This window comes from Dreissena polymorpha, chromosome 14, assembly GCF_020536995.1.
Source record: "Dreissena polymorpha isolate Duluth1 chromosome 14, UMN_Dpol_1.0, whole genome shotgun sequence".
Classification (NCBI taxonomy): domain Eukaryota; kingdom Metazoa; phylum Mollusca; class Bivalvia; order Myida; family Dreissenidae; genus Dreissena; species Dreissena polymorpha.
The window spans coordinates 36,093,490-36,112,815 of NC_068368.1; the positions used below are offsets into that span (position 1 = coordinate 36,093,490).

At 35.0% G+C, this 19,326-nt stretch overlaps 1 protein-coding gene across 1 annotated transcript; it reads right to left on the reverse strand.

The window, feature by feature from the left end:
• Positions 1–1,188: 1,188 nt before the first annotated feature.
• Positions 1,189–16,764, reverse strand: LOC127857290 (troponin C, skeletal muscle-like). The gene is made up of 5 exons (XM_052393701.1): positions 16,647–16,764; positions 9,737–9,893; positions 8,271–8,353; positions 7,422–7,512; positions 1,189–1,401 (listed from the first exon to the last, which is right to left on the reverse strand). Exons 1-5 carry the CDS (start codon positions 16,661–16,663, stop codon positions 1,189–1,191), a joined length of 561 nt encoding a protein of 186 aa, XP_052249661.1. The 5' UTR covers positions 16,664–16,764.
• Positions 16,765–19,326: the final 2,562 nt, after the last annotated feature.

Sequence of the window (19,326 nt, forward strand, 5' to 3'; positions counted from 1 at the left end):
CAGAGAATGCATCGAAAAGCAAAGTCGACGTATCGTGTAACTTTGACTTCCCCTTTAAATTAAATTAAATTTTATTAATTGCTAAATCTAGTTTTTGTACATGGTCAAATTTCGTTGTTTGAGTTATTATTGATTGGCTTTAAATTTACATATAATATATAACTTGTACAAATATTCAACTTCAAATATGTCTCTGTGTTTGTAAAAGCAGGTGGATGACAAAAAATGTACATATTGCTACCAAAGCGGGAAAGCTTTTCGGCAAAACAAAACCAACAGATACACCCTTAATTCTTGAATCGTTTCAACTGATGACTACACATTTAAACTCGTATATATCTGGTATACGTTATGTCTTTAGACCGTTTCATGCTGTATTGCCACACCAACGGTGCTATTAAACAAATCATCATCATCATCATCTTCAACGAATTTATCATCATCAAAGTCATCATCATCAAAATCATTAGCATCATGATGCGTTAAGTTTTCAAACGTTTTCCTTGACCTTTTCGTTTTGCATCTTCGCATGTTTCAAGCAATAATAATATAACATTCATAATCAGTAATCTTTATTTAAGTCCCTTTCAAGACAAACACTAAAATATCAATAAAATAGGCAGAAACTGTTTACGACACTTCTTTTCATTTCATAGTTTCAATGGTTGCAGTTTATGTCACGTGCAGCAATTAAAGGGTATTTTCATTTATAATGCTATTAGCATAGATGAATCATCATTATTGGTGCTGCGTTCAAATGTATGTATTTTTGATGAATCAACATAGGCGTTTCAACGTTAATTTTTTCGTTCTTATGTAGGACATTGTAAATAAATCGAACGGTTTGAGCTTTGAAATGTAGAATTTGCAAACGAAGCAAGCGAAAGATTTCAATATTCAATTATATAAATTTCTAACGAAGCAGCCGCCAGATTTAAATATTTAAATGAATACATTTTAACCGCAGCAACCGATAGTTTTAAGCATACACATGTAGATATTGTAAACGAAGCAACATTTTTCAAATTTAGGCGGTAAAAGAAGCAACCGATATGTTTAAGCACTTCTGTTGACATGTTCTCCAACAACAACAACAACACAGACAGGCACATAAGGCAGAAAAGTTTCATAAAAACACACACCATTAAACGGATTTAAAAAAATACAAAACAAAATCAAAGGCAACCACTATCCCACGTGGCCGTCCACATGGCCGCTCACCGACGCAATCGACGCCTGACTTCCGGCAAATTTGCCGTTTGGACCAAAAGTGGGTGCTTTCTCCTTCAACGCTTTGAACCTCTGCTTTAAGAAGTTCTGGTACGTGATGCGACCGTCTGCATCGGTGACCATCTGTTCGACGATTTTAAGAACGTCGTCGTCGACGTCGATATCCAGTTGCTAGAGAAATGAAAACGACCAAGTGGAAGAGTTCATAGACAGATTCGCCTCGCTCTGATAATAGGGGGTTTGATGCATGTGCGTCAAGTGTCGTCCCTTATTTTATTGTATTTTTCGTTTAAAGGAAATCATCTGAACAAAAATCCAGTTAAGGCGAACAATGTCGCCCCTGATGAAAGTGTGCGGACTTCACACACAGTCTAATCTGGTACGACACTTTACGCACATGCATTAAGCCCCGTTTTCTCCGTTGTGTCCGTGGCTCGTATACAACCAACCAATTCTTACACTTAAGTCTACAGATAAAGAACATTATTTTATGCTTTCCGGTGGTTTATAGAGAAACATCAGTAAAATAAAACTGACATTTCACTGTTTTAAACAGTGAAAATTATCGTTAGTTTTCACTATTTTACTGTGAAATGACGTCATTTTTTCGACGAAACGACGTCATAAATCCAACGAAATCATCCAATTAAACTCTTTTACAATGTGAATAAACGGTGAAAAAAAGCATAAAATAAAAAGAATTTTTTTTGGATTCGATAGAATATCGATTTTAATTCACGAGTGAACATAAAAAATACATATTTTATATGATCACTCGTGAAATAAAATCGATATTCCATCGAATCAAACAAATATCCTCTATTTCTTAAAACTGTTATGCTCTTAAGGCATAGCATATTTCAAAAACGCATGGTATTTAACACATTTAAATGCACAATTTATCATGTATAACAATTAATATATAATTCAAGTAATATAAGAAGCCTGTATATATTCAAAGGGTGAGCATATGTTTTCTTGGTTGTAATTCGAGCCTTATGTCTAAGAATAAGTCGGTAAATATTGACCCCGGAATGGGTTATTTAGCTTTGCTCTGTGAAAATGGTGTATAATGCATGTGCGCAAAATGTCGTCCCAGATTAGTCTGTGCAGTCCGCGCATGCTTATTAAAGACGACACTTTCCGTTTTTATGATATTTTTCGTATCAAGAAAGTATCTTCTTAGCAAAAATCAAGTTTAGGCGGAGAGTGTCGTCCCTGATTAGCTTGTGCGGACTGCATTCATTTTTTACTAAAAGGCATTCCATTTTTAGTTGTGAGCGTTATCTCACAACTAAATTTACAGAGCATGTTTTGCAAATCAGTATGTGCTTAGAAGCCTAGCCATAGCTACGCTAAGGACCGTTACTCACTATGCTAGGAACGATTACCGCTGCCTGTCTGCACTGCAGACGACGAAGTCTTTGGAGCGTCTGCTCTACTACTGCTGTGAGTGTATTTACCTGCTTGCAAGACGACATTGGCCAGTCTATAGTTTATCATTGAAATCTGTAAAATTGGCTGCTTTCAGAGAAAACGGGGCTTATTGCATGTCAAATAAGATAAGCCTGTGCACACTGAATAGCCTGTGCAATGCGCACAAGCTAAGCAAGGACGACAACAGCGAACAACTTCAGTGCCTGTAGCGCTTTAATTTGTTCATGGGGTCTTATGCAGAGGGCTGGGTTCGTAGTACCAGAAGGAAACTCGCCCGCCCATTATGGTGACCGCCAACCAAACTCACGTGCGTCTCGAGCGGGGTTAGAGACGGGTTCGAGCGGGGTTAGAGACGGGTTAGAGCGGGGTAAGAGACGGGTTTAACAGACAGTGGTAAATCTGTATGTGAGAAGCGCATGTACTTACCAGTGCGCCAAACAAATAACCCGTGGAATAATAAGGGTAACAATTCAATTAAATTATACCACGGAGTGAATTCACTGTAATCATTTTCGAGTCATTACACTTTAAGTTTAACTTGAAATGTTTAAGTAATTTTGTGAAGGCATATTATAAGATTTACTACAAAATGTGTATTTATTAGGTAATAGTAATGTGACTGAGCTAAGAAAACACATTAACTTTGTTACAATACTTAATGAAAACTAATTAATTATCCAGTTGCTTTATACAGGGGAAAAATTCGAGTTTTAATGTGCAGTACATATTCGTTGCGGAATAAAGGGAACTGATTCATCTCAGTTATAGTTATATAGCGCGGACTGATTTATCTCTATTACTCCGATTGCTTGATGAAGGGAAACAACTCTTCTCAGTAATCAGGGTGCAGGATCACGTGCCTTGTTGGGGGTTCACATTTGAACGTTAATGGATGTCAACACACCGGTATGTGATGCTTTTCTTCAAATAACTTTTTAACACATTTATTTTCTTAAGAAAGTCAAACCTTGCATACAAGACAGTTTCATGCTGCTTATGGCAATCTGAAATACATCAGATTTACTTTATTTGATAAGTCTGTGTTCTTGGACAAAAATACGATGTGTAACGCATTCATGTTTACGGTTATGTTGCAAGCAAAGTGAAATTTTGGCACCGATTTCAGACGTATTCAATTATTTATTCTTAAATCTTAAGATATCGACATAAAATGCAAGAAAACTTTCTTGTATGCACTAAAATGTTTTGCAAATGTATTTTAATGAATTGAGATATATGCCAAAATAAAGTTCTGAACGGTGTGTTTATTTTCTGTCCAGCCCGTGTGAAAACCTCAGTGGACCCCGTTTATCTTGCACCCTGGAATACCGCAGTGAGATATCTGTTTTATTTTCATGTTTGAAATGGGAAACTCTCCAGTCTTGTTTTAGATCTACTGCAGCTATTAGATTATTTTTTGACGAAATAAAATAAGTTTAAAATCCTTAAATTTCAAATTAAAATGCATGTTACGGAAATCAAATATAATCTATTGCGTAGACGTATTTACATTAATGCATTATATGACGCTTAGTTCTATACCGTGCTTTATTCGGGAAAAATGCTTCTTCGAATGAAAACAACACCTTTAAACCTATAAAAAAACATGTCGGAAACAACCACCCCTGGGACATGTAAACGCCGTTACGTAACTTAAATATTTTTTAAAACGGAAACAATTCCAACGAACACTTTTAAATATTCATTGAAATTAAAAACACACGATTTGAAGTCATACAATATGTTGGTCCGTGTCAGTGTTATTGTAGTTGCTTTAAATAAAAGATGGTTGCGAGTATTAAATTATTTTGATAAAACGACATTTATCTCTCTGTTTGCCTTATTATGTTGTTGTTTTTTTCGCACAACGTGGCTCTAATTAATCTTTCTAAGTTGTGCGGTAGAGAAGTTATTTATATAAGAAAAATATATTTGTTAATATGTTAGATTTGATACAACATATATGTTGATTATGCCAAACCATCTTGGTATCTACAATAAATACAATTGTATGTTGCAATTTAAAAAAAAAAAAACACACGAGCCTGAACACAACATTTATGAACATTAATATTACCTCTAAGCATATCTGAAATATACATAGAAAGGTGTTTATTATATAAAAGCAATTGACGTGGCGACACAAACATTTTGAAATACTTCATTTGAGCTGTTATTGCATCTATTTTAGAATGTCTCACATATATTATTTAATACGTGTTGTAAATTTTGGAGAGTTTATTTCTAATCAAGAAAAGTCAAGTCAATTTTATTGGCGAATACAGTTGTACATAGCCAAAAACATACGTAAGACATGTAAATGTGATGTTAATAAATGCTTATTCAACATGGTGATGAAAAGTATGTACATATAATGGGTATGCAATAATAATTAATTGAGTCGTGTTCTGAGAAAATTGGGAATAATGCATGTGCGCAAAGTGTCGTCCCAGATTAGCCTGTGCAGTTCGAACAGGCTAATCAGGAACGACACTTTTCGCCTAAATTGGATTTTTGCTAAGAAGAGACTTCATTTAAACGAAAAATGTCATAAAAGCGGAAAGTGTCGTCCCTGATTAGCCTGTGCAGATTGCACAGGCTAATCTGGGACGACACTTTACGCACATGCATTATGCCCAGTTTTCTCAGAACGCGACTCAATTAATGGTTGTGTTGACCACAATAACATACGCAAAGTGAAACAAACTAGATAAATGGTGGTGAAATTTGGTTTTCGTAATTCTTCAAAAACACAACAGCAAACAATAAATACATATATACTTAATAAATACTAATTGTGACTAGATCTTATATCGAAGGCCATTCTAGTAAATTTAGCTAGATTTTATAATAGATTGTACGTACAGGTGAAAATCACGCTGATTTATACGAACATTCCGTATGTAAATAGCTTCAAGTGAAAAGGTGAACAAGAAAGACATTTACAAAATAATTAATATCAGTGAGTGGTCAATATTTATCATAGTGAGGTTGTCAGTTCTTAGGCTATTTTAAGACTTTAGTAATTCAATATAGTGAATGAAATCTTGGTCTTTTCCAGTAATTGCTAATGTATATCGTATTTCTGTATAAATAATGCTTTCCATTGCATGTGCTACTCGTGTTCAAGTAAAGTGCGACATATACATCGTCTTTTAGTTCGTGGAATTAAAATTAAAACGTAATTATGCCATCTTTTAGATTCAACATTTGATCTATTAGATTAATCTCTAAGACTTCTAACATTACTTCGAAAAGTGCAGGTTTTAACCCTTTGCATGCTGGGAAATTTGTCGTCTGCTAAAATGTCGTCTGCAGAATTTCTAAAATTAGCATTTTCTTCGATTTTTTTCAAAGAATACTATCAGAATAGCAAACAGTTTGGATCCTGATGAGACGCCACGTTTTGTGGCGTCTCATCTGGATCCAAACTGTTTGCAAAGGCCTTTAAAATTCGGCTCCAGCGCTTTAAGGGTTAACATTTAACAGGGAAAACTTAATCGAACATCTCAAATTATTGTTTACATTCTAGACCTAGAAATATTTAGATCTGATATCAAATGCCAGGATCCTTAACTTTATATGCAATGTATTTTTTCTTCATTGACAATATATTTAATATAGGAAAACAACCGTTTTATTTGATATACCGATTTATCATTAGTTGCCAGGGCGACGTTGACAATATGTAATCGTATGTAAATGTGATATCAAATTGGGCATAAATGTATGTGAATACATTATTCTTCGGTATGAAACATATGTAAAACATATAAATATTTATAATTAAATGTAATCGTTTGCCTCGACAGAAACATTTGTCATCGCCTAAACATTCATAAAACCAATCAAATAATTAAGACCAGGATTTTGCAGTTAAGAACATGCAGATTCAGCCCATATGGTTTTTAATTTGTCTTTCTTTCCAGTTGGTAACATAACATTTTGATAAACTAATTTAATATATCAAATTGAACGATTTTGAAGCAATATCTAATAACGTTCACGGCTCTCATGGTACGAAGAGTGGTTCTACCACCTTCACGACATGCACAATCATTATGAATTTGTATTTTAATATTTAGAAGCCCTTGACAAAACATTAATTTAATCGCGTTCTGAGAAAACTGGGCATAATGTATGTACGTAAAGTGTCGTCACAGATAAACCTGTGCAGTCCGCACAGGCTAATCAGGGACGATCCTTTTCGCCTAAATTGTATTTTTGTTAAGAAGAGAGACTTCATTTAAACGAAAAATGTCATAAAAGCGGAAAGTGTCGTCCCTGATTAGGCTGTGTGGACTGCACAGGCTAATCTGGGATGACACTGTACTACATGCATTATGCCCAATTTTCTCATAACAAGACTCAATTGGTGATTTCTTGTATAATATCAGATACATATGAGTCATGCTCTTAAGGCGGAGTCCACTTAAATGTTCGTATGACTCTGTTCAATTAAATGTAATATGCATTAAACTAGACTTTTAAATACGTTTTACACATTTTTATATGAAACTTAAGTTACGCCGGTAGTAGAAAAACAAACAAGTATTATCAACTTAAACCAAACCAAATAAAACTTGCTTTCATACGTAATGTTTTTATATGTGTGCATCTATTATGTAGTATAGAAAATAATTTGATATTATGTGACCAGCATCATGCGACAATTGGTCTTATGCCACTTTACAGCGCAGCTTCAGACCAGCCTGCGCATGCGCATGGGCGAGATACTGCGAGGAACTACGTACCGACTCAAGTCCGTTGATGATTTCCTGCTTGCAAGCCGAGCCGTCGGCGTTCCTGTCGAACAACCGGAAGAGCTTCCGGTACTTCATCGTTCTGAAAGCGGAAATAGACGCCGATAAGACAATGGTTCTGCTAGAACTATTTGAGGTTTAAATTGTATTGTTATTCTTTTAAATACGTTTACGCGTCAACTTGCACGACGGTAAATACGTTAAAATGTTCGTTAAATTTAGGTATCAAACACGAGTCAATATTAATTAACTGATATAAAGTGTTGGTTTTAATTCAATTTATGTCATAGTTTGCTTTATGCGTTTAAATGGCTTTCACGTGTGAAGTAAACTATTTTTAAAGCTAACTTAACTTATCTTGATTTGTGTTAATCATAAATCAAACAAGGCTTTTGCGAAGCAATATATGTCCCCTACCGGCTCCACCATTGTCAGATTTTAAAAATATATTTGTTGCCATAGCAACCAGAATTCTCGACGTAGGAACAAAATGAAATGACGTGCATAATCTCCATATATCCATCTGTCCATATATAAAGTTTCATTAAAAAAAATATGGAGAACTTTTAAAGTTATCGCAGGATCCAGAAAAGTGTGACGGACTGACAGACTGACAGACGCACAGAGCACAAACCATAAGTCCCTCCGGTGAAACCCTAAGGGGACAATAAATATGGGTTTCCTTATAATGACGATTGCGGCCTTTGATCCCCAATATTCATATTATGTGAAACACAAACACGTGAAAACTATCCTTTCATATTATACTATTATATAATTTTCTCCATATCAATGATTTTTCACAAAATTAGAGGAATGTTTGTTTAATATAATACTTACTTTTTAATCAGCATGGGATCATCTTTGATGTTTTCTATGTAGTCTTCTCTCAAGATCAGATCATTTTTGTTGTAGTCCCATTCCTAGGTAATAACATTGAAAGGGATGGAGTGTAGTAAAATGGATAGAGTGGAGACATGTAAAATGGAGTGCAGTGGAAGGGTATTGATAGAGGATGGAGTGGAGTGGTGGAGAGAGTTGAAGAGAGTGGTGTAAAGTTGATATGATTTTAGAGGTGTGAAATCTAGTTGAGTGGAGTGAAGCGGGGCGACATGGAGTATAATAAAATGCAGTGGAATGAAGCGAAGTAGTGTGATTGATAATGTTAGGAATTATAACTATATTGGTAACCATTGTTTTTTTAAACGTAGCTATATTTTCCTAATTGTAATCACCACATTCATCAACATTGTCATATCCGCTACCAACAAGACAATTATTAGCACCATCGTCATGGTCAGCACCACCAACATCGCAACCATATCCATCATCACCCCTACCATCCCAACCATCATCACCACTGAAATCACAACCATCATCACCACTGAAATCACAACCATCATCACCACCATAATCAATACCATCACCATCATCATCACCACCATCATCACCACCACCATCATCACCAAAATTATCACAATCAGCACCACCACTATCATCACCAAAATTATCACAACCATCATAATCAACACCACCACCATCACTACCACTTTCATCGACCATCATCATCACCATCCCAACCAAGAACACAACAATCACTACCACCACCATCTCCACCACTACAACCATCATCATCACCACCACCATCATCACAACCATCGTCACAATCACCACCACCATCATCACCACTTTCATCACCACCATCACCACCATCATCACCACCGTCATCACCAACATCATCACCACCATCATTACCACCACCACAACCTCCAACACCACCACTATCATAACCACCATCACCACCATCATAAGCAAACATCATCATCACCACCACTTCCACCACCATCATCCCAACCATCATTACCATCACCACCAACTCCACCACCACCACCATCATAATCATCACCACCATCCCCATCATCACAATCATCACCACCATATTCACCACCATCATTACCACCATCATCACAAACAACATCATCACCACCATCATCAACACCATCATATCCATTATTATCACAACCATCTTCACCACCACCATCATCATCAACACAGTCATCACCACAATCATCATTACCATCAACGTTACCAACAACGCCATCAGAACCAATACCACCACCATGAAAATCACCACCACAATCACAACCACCACCATCATGGTCACCGCCTTAACAGCAATCTACATAAATCATCATAACAATAGTCGGTGCCACCAGTATCGACATGCCCATTATCATCCTTTAACCACCATCGATTTACGTAGCAATCATCTATATCAACACTATCACCTTCAACTTCATCCCTACCTGGAGCTTCCGTTTCCCCTTGTTGCATCCAAGCATTTGGATCAGATCTATGGCGTCTTGTCGGTTCAGCGACCCGTCGGCATCGGCGTCCATGGCATCGTACTCGGCCCGGAAGTACGTCTCCATGAGCGCCTCCGATATTTTAGGCGGCCTCTTGCTGTGGAGAGAGATGGATATACAGATAGTATAATGCCTGCATCAATCTAGTTTTATACTGTGTGAGCCTTTGGTTTTTGGAGAGATAAATGAGCCCCGTTATCAGAAAAATGACCTTATTCATATGCGTTCAGTATCACCCCAGATGTAAAGTGTCGTCCCAGATGGAATGTGTCGTCCCAGATGGAATGTGTCATCCCAGATGGAATGTGTCGTCCCACATGGAATGTGTCGTCCCAGATGGAATGTGTCGTCCCAGATGTAAAGTGTCGACCCAGATGGAAAGTGTCGTCCCAGATGGAATGTGTCGTCCCAGATTAGCCTGTGCGGACTGCTTCGAAAACTTCGGCGGCTTCTTGCTGTTCAGAAAGATGGAGTTTGTTGATACTAGTGTACATCCTGGTTAAACTCACTTCCTCTGAGAATTTTAGGGTCCTCTTGTACGATAGAATTCAGCCTCGTTTTGGGAAAAACGAGTTTAACCCATTTATGGCTTATGGACTCTCCCATCCTTCTAAATTAGATCAATTTATTTCCCAAATTAGGAATGTCTAGTATATTTATTTCTATATTTAGAATATCTCTTAAAGAAATTCCTGTAAACAAACAGCGCAGACCCTGATGAGACGCCGCATCATGTGGCGTCTCATCTGGGTCCACGCTGTGTGCCAATGCTTTTTTTCATAAATGGGGTAATCAATGCATGTGCATTTTTCAATGTCAATGATTATTCAACTGTTTTTTGTTTAAAATACAAATAAAACAACGACACTATGTGTGTAAATATATTATTAAGTAAAAGAACCCTACTAGCCTAGCCATCGTTACAATCATAAACTTTAGATGCTTGTAACTTATGCTGTAAAACACATTCTTGAATAAATATGTTTAAACCAAGGCATGTGCGTAACGTTTTGTCCGTACAAGCTAATCAAGGACTACACATTCTGCTTTCACGGAATTTCGAAGTGGTTATTGGCTTTATTTGATATCGCTAACTGACTGAAGAGAAAGTTAAGAGTAACATTGGAGTTCGACATTCTTTTGTAATGAAATAAAAAAAATGGAATTGACATTCAGCCTTGTTGCCATGAAAACAGCTATTGGAGTTTCACAAATTATTAAATTAACATATCTCCCTATAATCAGACCATAACTATAGTATTGTACTCGGCACATGCTTCGATGTTTAATAAATAATACTTTTCTTTTTTTTAATTTGTTCGATAAATATTTAGAAAACGTCATATTGTTTGTTTCGTTTTATAGCAACCAAATTAATAATTTTTCTTTTTCAAAAATATACTGCGTGTTATAAACATTCATTGAAATCCGTAAAAGTTCATATTGAAACATAATGTATATATGTATAATACACTTTTACTTGATTTTATCATCCATGACACACATTCATGCATATTTACCACATCTCAGAACGCGACTCATATAATAACACATAATGCAGATGGGTGTTCTCTATTCTATTATATACCTGTTTAATGCTTTTAACAAAATACAGTTTGTATCAATCGTTGAAATAAAAATCCCGTTTTACGCCACTCGCTGTTTCCAATTCCGAATTACCATACTAGCCGGACTACTTCGACCCATTTAATGACGTCACATTACACGCACCGAAAATAGAAATATTTTATATTTAAGAAATGATCGACGGGTAACCGTTGGTTATTGCGGTAATAACCAACGGTATGGAGTTCCGATGCGTAGGAATTAAACCACGAGGGCGTAGCCCGAGTGGTTTAATAACAAGCATCGGAAAGACATACCGTTGGTTATTACCGCAATAATCAAGGGTTGCCCGTCGATTATTTCGATTCTAACACGATTTCATAAAAACGTTATCCGCGATTTAAAGTTTATGAATAAGAATTATATTAACCGAACGTCCTCCACTTTTCCGCGAAAACGTGACGTCACCACAACAAATAAAATCAAATGACGCCGTCTTCATTCATAAACAGTGCGCGGACAATCAAAGTGACGTCACTTTAAACAACCGTTGGTATATCGGGGTAATAACCAATAGTAGTTTTCCTTCTTTGTATATAGAAAACAAATCACGTGCCGTGGTAGAATACGAAATATATTACGTAGTACATCGTATGACGTCATTTCTGTGACAAAACACAATAGTTTTATCTCAACTCTGTAAGGACATGTCAGACGTGGTGTTTTTTAGCAGTAAACTATGTGTTAAAAACGTATTTTCGAGTGTGTGTTTATCATGCATAAATGTATATTTCGATAGGAATACAATAAAATAGTGTGGTTTAAACTAAGTTTCGATAAAGACATGGAAGATAGATTAGAAGTGGAAGTGCATATCGTTTAAACGTTTTTGTTATAAACATCGGATTAAAGTTGTCAACTTAATTGTTATAAAAATTGGATTAACGATGGCATTAAGGTAAGCGTGTCGGAAACCTGTGTTTTCCCGGTTCGAATGTTTACACGTTAGTTTACATTAACTGTATTCATACGCGTCTTAAATAAACTATGGCGTACCGTTTTAGTCATTGTTTTGTCAGTTTTGTTAAAGTAAAAAAATACGTTTGTTAACTGTTTTCGTTAGTTGTTGTATATAATAAAAGGAATATTACGCTAGTCAATTGTTCCAAGAGTTTGTATCACTCTCGTGGCTGGTGCTATTTCGCATCACACTGGAGGCTCCGCCTCTCGTGTGATACGTCATCACACAAGCCACTAGCGTAATATTCCGTATGTATTGTTCAGTTGCACGACATATATGCATTGCATATGTTGCATTATCTTATCTAAAAAGTACATGTTCAATTATTATATTTAGTTTTGTAATTGTTAAAAAAATCATTTATATGTATCAGGCCTCGACACTGAAGGTTGTTTGGGGACCCGAGGCCCCCAGATTTTGGCGAGGACCACCAGTTCTTTCAAGCTGGGTGGTCCTCCGGGAACCCTAAATTTATAGAACCACTTTGTCTTGATTGACCATTTGATTTTTTAAAAGTGCCTCCAACTTTTAAAGAGCGGCGTATAAAATCTTATCCGAAAATGTACTGCGAATCGAAAGCACGCGATTGAGCATGAGTGGCCAGCGTCTGTCAGTTGTAAATATTGATTTTCGACGATGTAAGCGACCTACAGTGCAGAGAGTATATTGAAATCACTGAAGCGTGTAAGTGTTACAAACGGTGTATTTACTGCTATTGTCAAGTTTTATGGGGGTTATTATCGGATTATCGGATTATTAATGGCTCCTTTATGATATTGAGCCCCCAAAAAAGTAACACTGGGACAAACTGTACTTTAAACATATTTTATTTCCAGATAATGACATTATACAAATATATACATTGGTCCATACATACAAAATGTAAAAAGGGTTAGACCTGAAGTTCTTCAACATTATCGGGGGTCCTTCGGGGGACAAACTGTCACGACGATCAGTAATTATAATAATTATTAGAGCCGCTATTTCTTTTATCAAAACCATAGGCGATCGGGCTGGCAAAAGCATTTAATTCTCCACAAAAACACATGCCGGTATACACTTTTTTCTACAGGTATTTGTGAGCATTTCTGTTTAATAGTTCCATTATTATAATGACCTTGGAAGGATATAATTTGATTAAGATACCAACAATTTCTGAAATAAAAAGTATATCGTTCACTTGGTGTACTATATTTCGGATATGTTCAAATTCGGACATTTAAAGATAGTGACATGCATGTGTTTGTTTGTTGTTGATAGTTTGTTAAAAAAAAATGCTTTATGTTATTTCAGGCAACTAGAATACACATGTAGATGGTGGTTATTATCTGGGCCTTTCTGTCAGGAAATAGGCGTGAACAATTATAATTTAATTGATCCTGGAAATCATCCACCACTAACAGAAAACGTTTTAACAACAGAAGCTGATGTATGACATGTCCAAATGACCATATATAACTGTTTAACAAATTAAGTGAGATGATTTACTTTCTGATGTTTTATATTTCTTTTTCCCTTTCAAATGATGTAAATTGGTGTGATTCTATGTTTAAATAAATAATTTTGAAACATTTAGGCAGCATACTGTTTAATACATTGAAGTAAACATTGTTATATTATTTTGGTTATCTGTGTTGTTTATCAAGTTGTAAAAAAAGGTATTTATATACAAAAAAAGCTTATTAAGACTTATGAAGGTATGACTTATGAAGGTACTTATTGTTTTTTATGTAATAATATACTTTTTAAAGTGATAATATAGGCATTGACATTCATGTAGTAAGGTTTCTTTAAATGATTGTTCTTATTAATAAGGTTGGAATAATCGACAGTTTTCACGGCGCGAAAAAGTTGCAACAAGTTTTGTTGAACCAGTGAAACCCCTGAATGCGCGTAATTACCTTTTATTTCTTAAAAGTTTATAATAAGAACTTCCGAAACGCTAAGTTCTGGCGGCGAAGGGCAATGCTGAAGATGATAATGCTGAAGATGATTATGACAAGGATGACGATGCTGATGATATTGATGAAATACATGATATCAAAAGTTTACAAGACAAGGTTGTGAGCTTTTAATGGGTCTGCTTTAAATGGCAACAGAATTGAATATAGGAAATAAAATGTGTACTAGTATGCTTCTTGTACTTATTTGCCCTTACGCCGAGAGTAGCTGTGTGTTGAAACAAGAGGACTCCCTAGTTTGGGTGAGGGCCACCAAAAGTTGAAAGTAGGGTTCCCTCCGGGTACCCTGTCAAAAAAGTTAGTGTCAAGGCCTGTGTATTGATTCACAAGCCATATGAATTGGGATATTTTAAAACAAGAATTGAGCCGAGAACAAGCAAAATCAAACGCACACTCAGGCTCTTTTTTTTGCTGAACGTTTTATCTGTTATACGTATATTTATGAACTTATCGTTATAAAGTGTAAAAACAATTTATTATTTTAGCAATCTTAATCTAGTAATCGAACCGATATCAAAACATTTTTTTCTGAACAAGGAATGCTATTTTCATTGTTTTTATGACATCGTCTAAATCTAATTGAGACGAACTGTTCGCATGTGCCTCTAAGAAAAGCGCGATATCATGTCTACAGTGCGAATTTCCGTGATATTTTTACCTACTTGCGATAGAAAACCTATGCTTCAAAGATGATTGAGTGATATATCGACTTCATAAGTGTCTATATTTCTATATGTTATGTCTCGAACAAAGCTTTGATCTCAAAAGAATCGGAAAATGATGAAAATAGGAATTCAATATTTATCGCCATGGTAACTGTTGCCACAAGCTTATTATTAAAGTGTCAGTAAAATTTTCCACGTTTTAATACGCACATTCGTTCTCTTAATTAATAGTAGTTATGATAATTATTTCGATTTGCAGACATAATTTCTAACACTTGCGGCACAGTCCGTGTCAATGTAGAAACACTATTCTAACGATTCTGTTGTCATGGCATGTATTGCAATTACGACTGAATTGCGTTCGCGTCGGAAGTAAGTACTGAATTTAGCGCAATTTTCACAATATATAATTGTTTACTTCTTGAAAGTTAATGCAGCGCAATTCATAAAAAGCTCTGACACGTACTCAAGAAAATGTGTGAACTGAAAATAAGACGTTGATAGGTTCAGTCTAGTCTCGTTCATGCAATCAAGTGAGTTCTTTGTACAAACTGACTAACAAATTTAATGATTCAATTGTTCGTATGTGTTCATAAATTTAATATAACAAAATAAACACGTTATTTATGAAAACAAGAGAATAACTAACGCTCCATAATAGTATGATAAATACATTTCCTGTAAAAATTACTTGTTCGCATATTTGAGTACTATTGAAAACCTGCACTGTATGTGTATACTTGTGCAAAATAATACTTGGTATTATTTAACCCATTTATGCATAGAGCGTCTATAAAAAGGGGTTTTGCAAACAGCGCAGACCAGATAAGACGCCGCATGATGCGGCGTCTCATATGGGTCTGCGCTGTTTGCTTAAAGGAATTTCTGTAACAAATATTATTAATATAGAAATAAATATAACAGACATCCCTACATTTGGAAATGAATTGATCCAATTTAAAAGGATGGGAGAGTCCACTAGACATAAATGGGTTAAATTGAGATTTAGAAGATAACTGAATGTGATTGTACCTTCTTAATAAATTTGTTATAGTAAAAAAATGTCTAGGGAAATAAGAATTAGCCTTCCCACCCACCGAACTTTTGTGCGATATTAGAAGAAAGCATGAATATTTTGAATTATAAACACCGCAGGCAACTAACCCAGAAGCAGCTTAGCAACCACAAGTAAAATGTAGTTATGTTTTGCATTAATATCTTATTAGGGACGACACTTTCCGCTTTTTTGACAGTTTTCGTTTAAATGAAGTCTCTTCTTAGCAAAAATCCAATTTAGACGGAAAGTGTCGTCCTTGATTAGCCCATGCGGACTGCACAGGCTAATCTGGGACGACACTATACGCACATGCATTATGGTCAGCTTTTTTTTAGAACACGACTTAAATTAACAATTCTTATGTTTTCTTTATTTTTGTTATTTGTGCACGAAGACTTGAAAGATCAGCACTAAAATTATAATAACCGAAAAAGCGCGAATAGAAATGAAATGTTGAAGAAAGGTAACATTTGCATGATGAGAAATGCATGTAAATACAAAACTTAAACAAAATGTACACAAACAGAAAATTAGGCAAAAGAAAAACAACAACAGCAACCAAAAATAAAATATAAGTTACCTTGCTTTTTGTCCCATGTCTTTTTAAAAATATCTTTTCCGCACCCAATATATTTTGCTAAGCTTAGTAACCGACGGTATATCGACAACTGCGTCTTGTCTTTGGAACGGTAATATTACGAATCAACGGTGTTAGTGAAGGGCGTTAACAGAATCGATCGAGGTAAAACACGAACAAATAAATACGAAAACAGATAAGTGTGCTGAAAACGAGCATGCAATAATATAATGAAATGGAAACATCGATAAGTTATTAGCCAGGAATATTTTATTGAATTAGATACTGCGACATGAGTATCTGATATTGCCATCTATGTTCGTGCGGCATCGCTATTAAGGCGACACTCGTTCAGATTTTTGTATTTTCATCTAAATTGACATCAAACATGTGTTTTTGATTTCTTTTGGAAATGAATAACGTATAAATGATTTTAATTGAAAGCATACAAATTACACGAAATTTAGCAATAAATCTTTACACTTTTCAACGTGCAGTCATTTATAAATGGTGGATGGGTCGTTTCACAAAGTCATCTGCTGAACATAATATCGAAGAAGACTGTACCTTTTGTGTTATACATTTTTAATAAAGGTTAACAGCTAACAATTATTGTCATTTATTTAGTTATTTATTCAATCAAACACAATCGTAGTGAACAAAAATAAAAATCTCGAGATTACCGATGACTGATTTTTTTTAATGATGACCGCGCGGTCCATCGAACCACATATTAAGCAATTTAATAATAATTAAATAACTTTAAAAGTAACTTAAATTCTCGAAATAAACGCATATTTCGCAAACTATTTCGTAAAATAAAGTTAACCCATTTAAAAATATTGTCCCTTATAGTAAATTGCCAAAATTGTAATGCTTTATGTGGTTTGGTAACATAGATCTAGGGAGATACAAAATGCTCTTTTGTATTTTTTTGTGAAACAATTTATTCCATTTAAATTCACCAAAACGATATCTATTTATACGACACACGAACACTTACTTAGTACATGAACATGTGTCGAATATATTGTCCGCAAAAAAGAGCATTTTGTATCTTGTTAAATGTCTGTTACCAGACCACATCTAGCTTTGAAATTTTGGCTATGGCTATGGGGAACATGGATTGTTTATTCGTAACTCTATTTTTTCGAAATAGTGTACGAAGTATTCTTTGATTTTTAGGGTTTATGGGCTTTTTAACAAATTTTCATTATTCACTGTGGTGAAACGGTTCAATCACTAACATACCGTTAAAAGCTAAAAGCTTGATTAGTTGCAATTGCATTATATATGTGTTTGAAGGGTACAGATAAACAGTTGCTCGAAAACGACCACAGACACTAGAAGGTCGACACATGCTATTTTAAATATCACAATTATTGCTATTATTTAGTTTCTGTCTAATTGGTCGTTTCTAATGCTGAAGACGTAAAACATAAAACAACAAAAAAAACATAATGTATGCAAGTTTAATGTTGAGTACATGCTAGTTAAACTGCTATTATGGGCATCTAACAGTTTATAGGTGTCTATCGCAACCGTTGTTTATTTTTGGTGTTTTCACCTCATATACACTTATAGTTGTTAATGCAGCATCAACATACTAAAGCAATATCCCGGAAAGAGAAAAATAATGCATTTTAATATCAACCGTACTTTCGTTTGACAACTGATCACGCATGTACAATGTGAACCTTAATTTAGTTTTAGTGCAGATTCGTTAATACGACACAAATACACCATTTTGTATTACGGATCATTTCGGCTTACAGGACTGGGTGGGTCATGTAAAATATATAATATAAAATATATTTTTATAAAAAAACTGGTAGCAAGATGAGTTGCAGATAAATGGTCAGTAACCACATTTTAACTTAAGGTAACGCACCTCTAATGGGCACATATCCAAATATAATCTAATTAATTATTTTCTTAATCAGCATCATTTCACTGAACTACATGCAAATTTGTAGGTAGGCTCTCCATGCTTTTTAAAAAAATAAACCGATTTTTTCAAAACCACCCCCACGCTCGGCTTTTGTCCAGTATATTTTCACCCCTGGGGTATATAAAAGTTCCATAATACATTCAAATTTCCAAATATGGGCATGCAGTTGGTGTGTACAGATGCTGTAAAGGTGTTTAAAGTTTAAAAAAGATGAAATAAGTATTCTTTTACAGACATTTATTTTTTACAAATTTTGATCTATGGAAGAGCGCCATGAAATGTAAGTGATTTCAGCCAAGTAAAAATTGGGTCGGTTAAAAACAAAGTGTCATACAATTCAAAAAAGTATCATTTAAGTCATATTTTAAACTTAGTTTTTATAGAAACACTATATACAGCAAAAATACCAAGAAATAGACAGATTTACCGTTTACTTTTTAAAATAAAAATAAAAATGCAACATGCATGGTTCGTATTTTCAACAGTAAATCACCCAATTTCGCAATAACGTTGTTTTAATTTTAATAATTGAAGAATGTGCATAAAAATTGCAACATATTTAACAATAAATATAGCTTATATGCCATATTAAATAAAATTACGTTAGAAAATAAATAAAACGTGTCGCAAAAAAGTATACGTCGTCGGCAGGATTCGAACCTGCGCGGGAATATCCCAAAAGATTTCTAGTCTATCGCCTTAACCACTAGGCTACGGCACCTAATAGTAGGC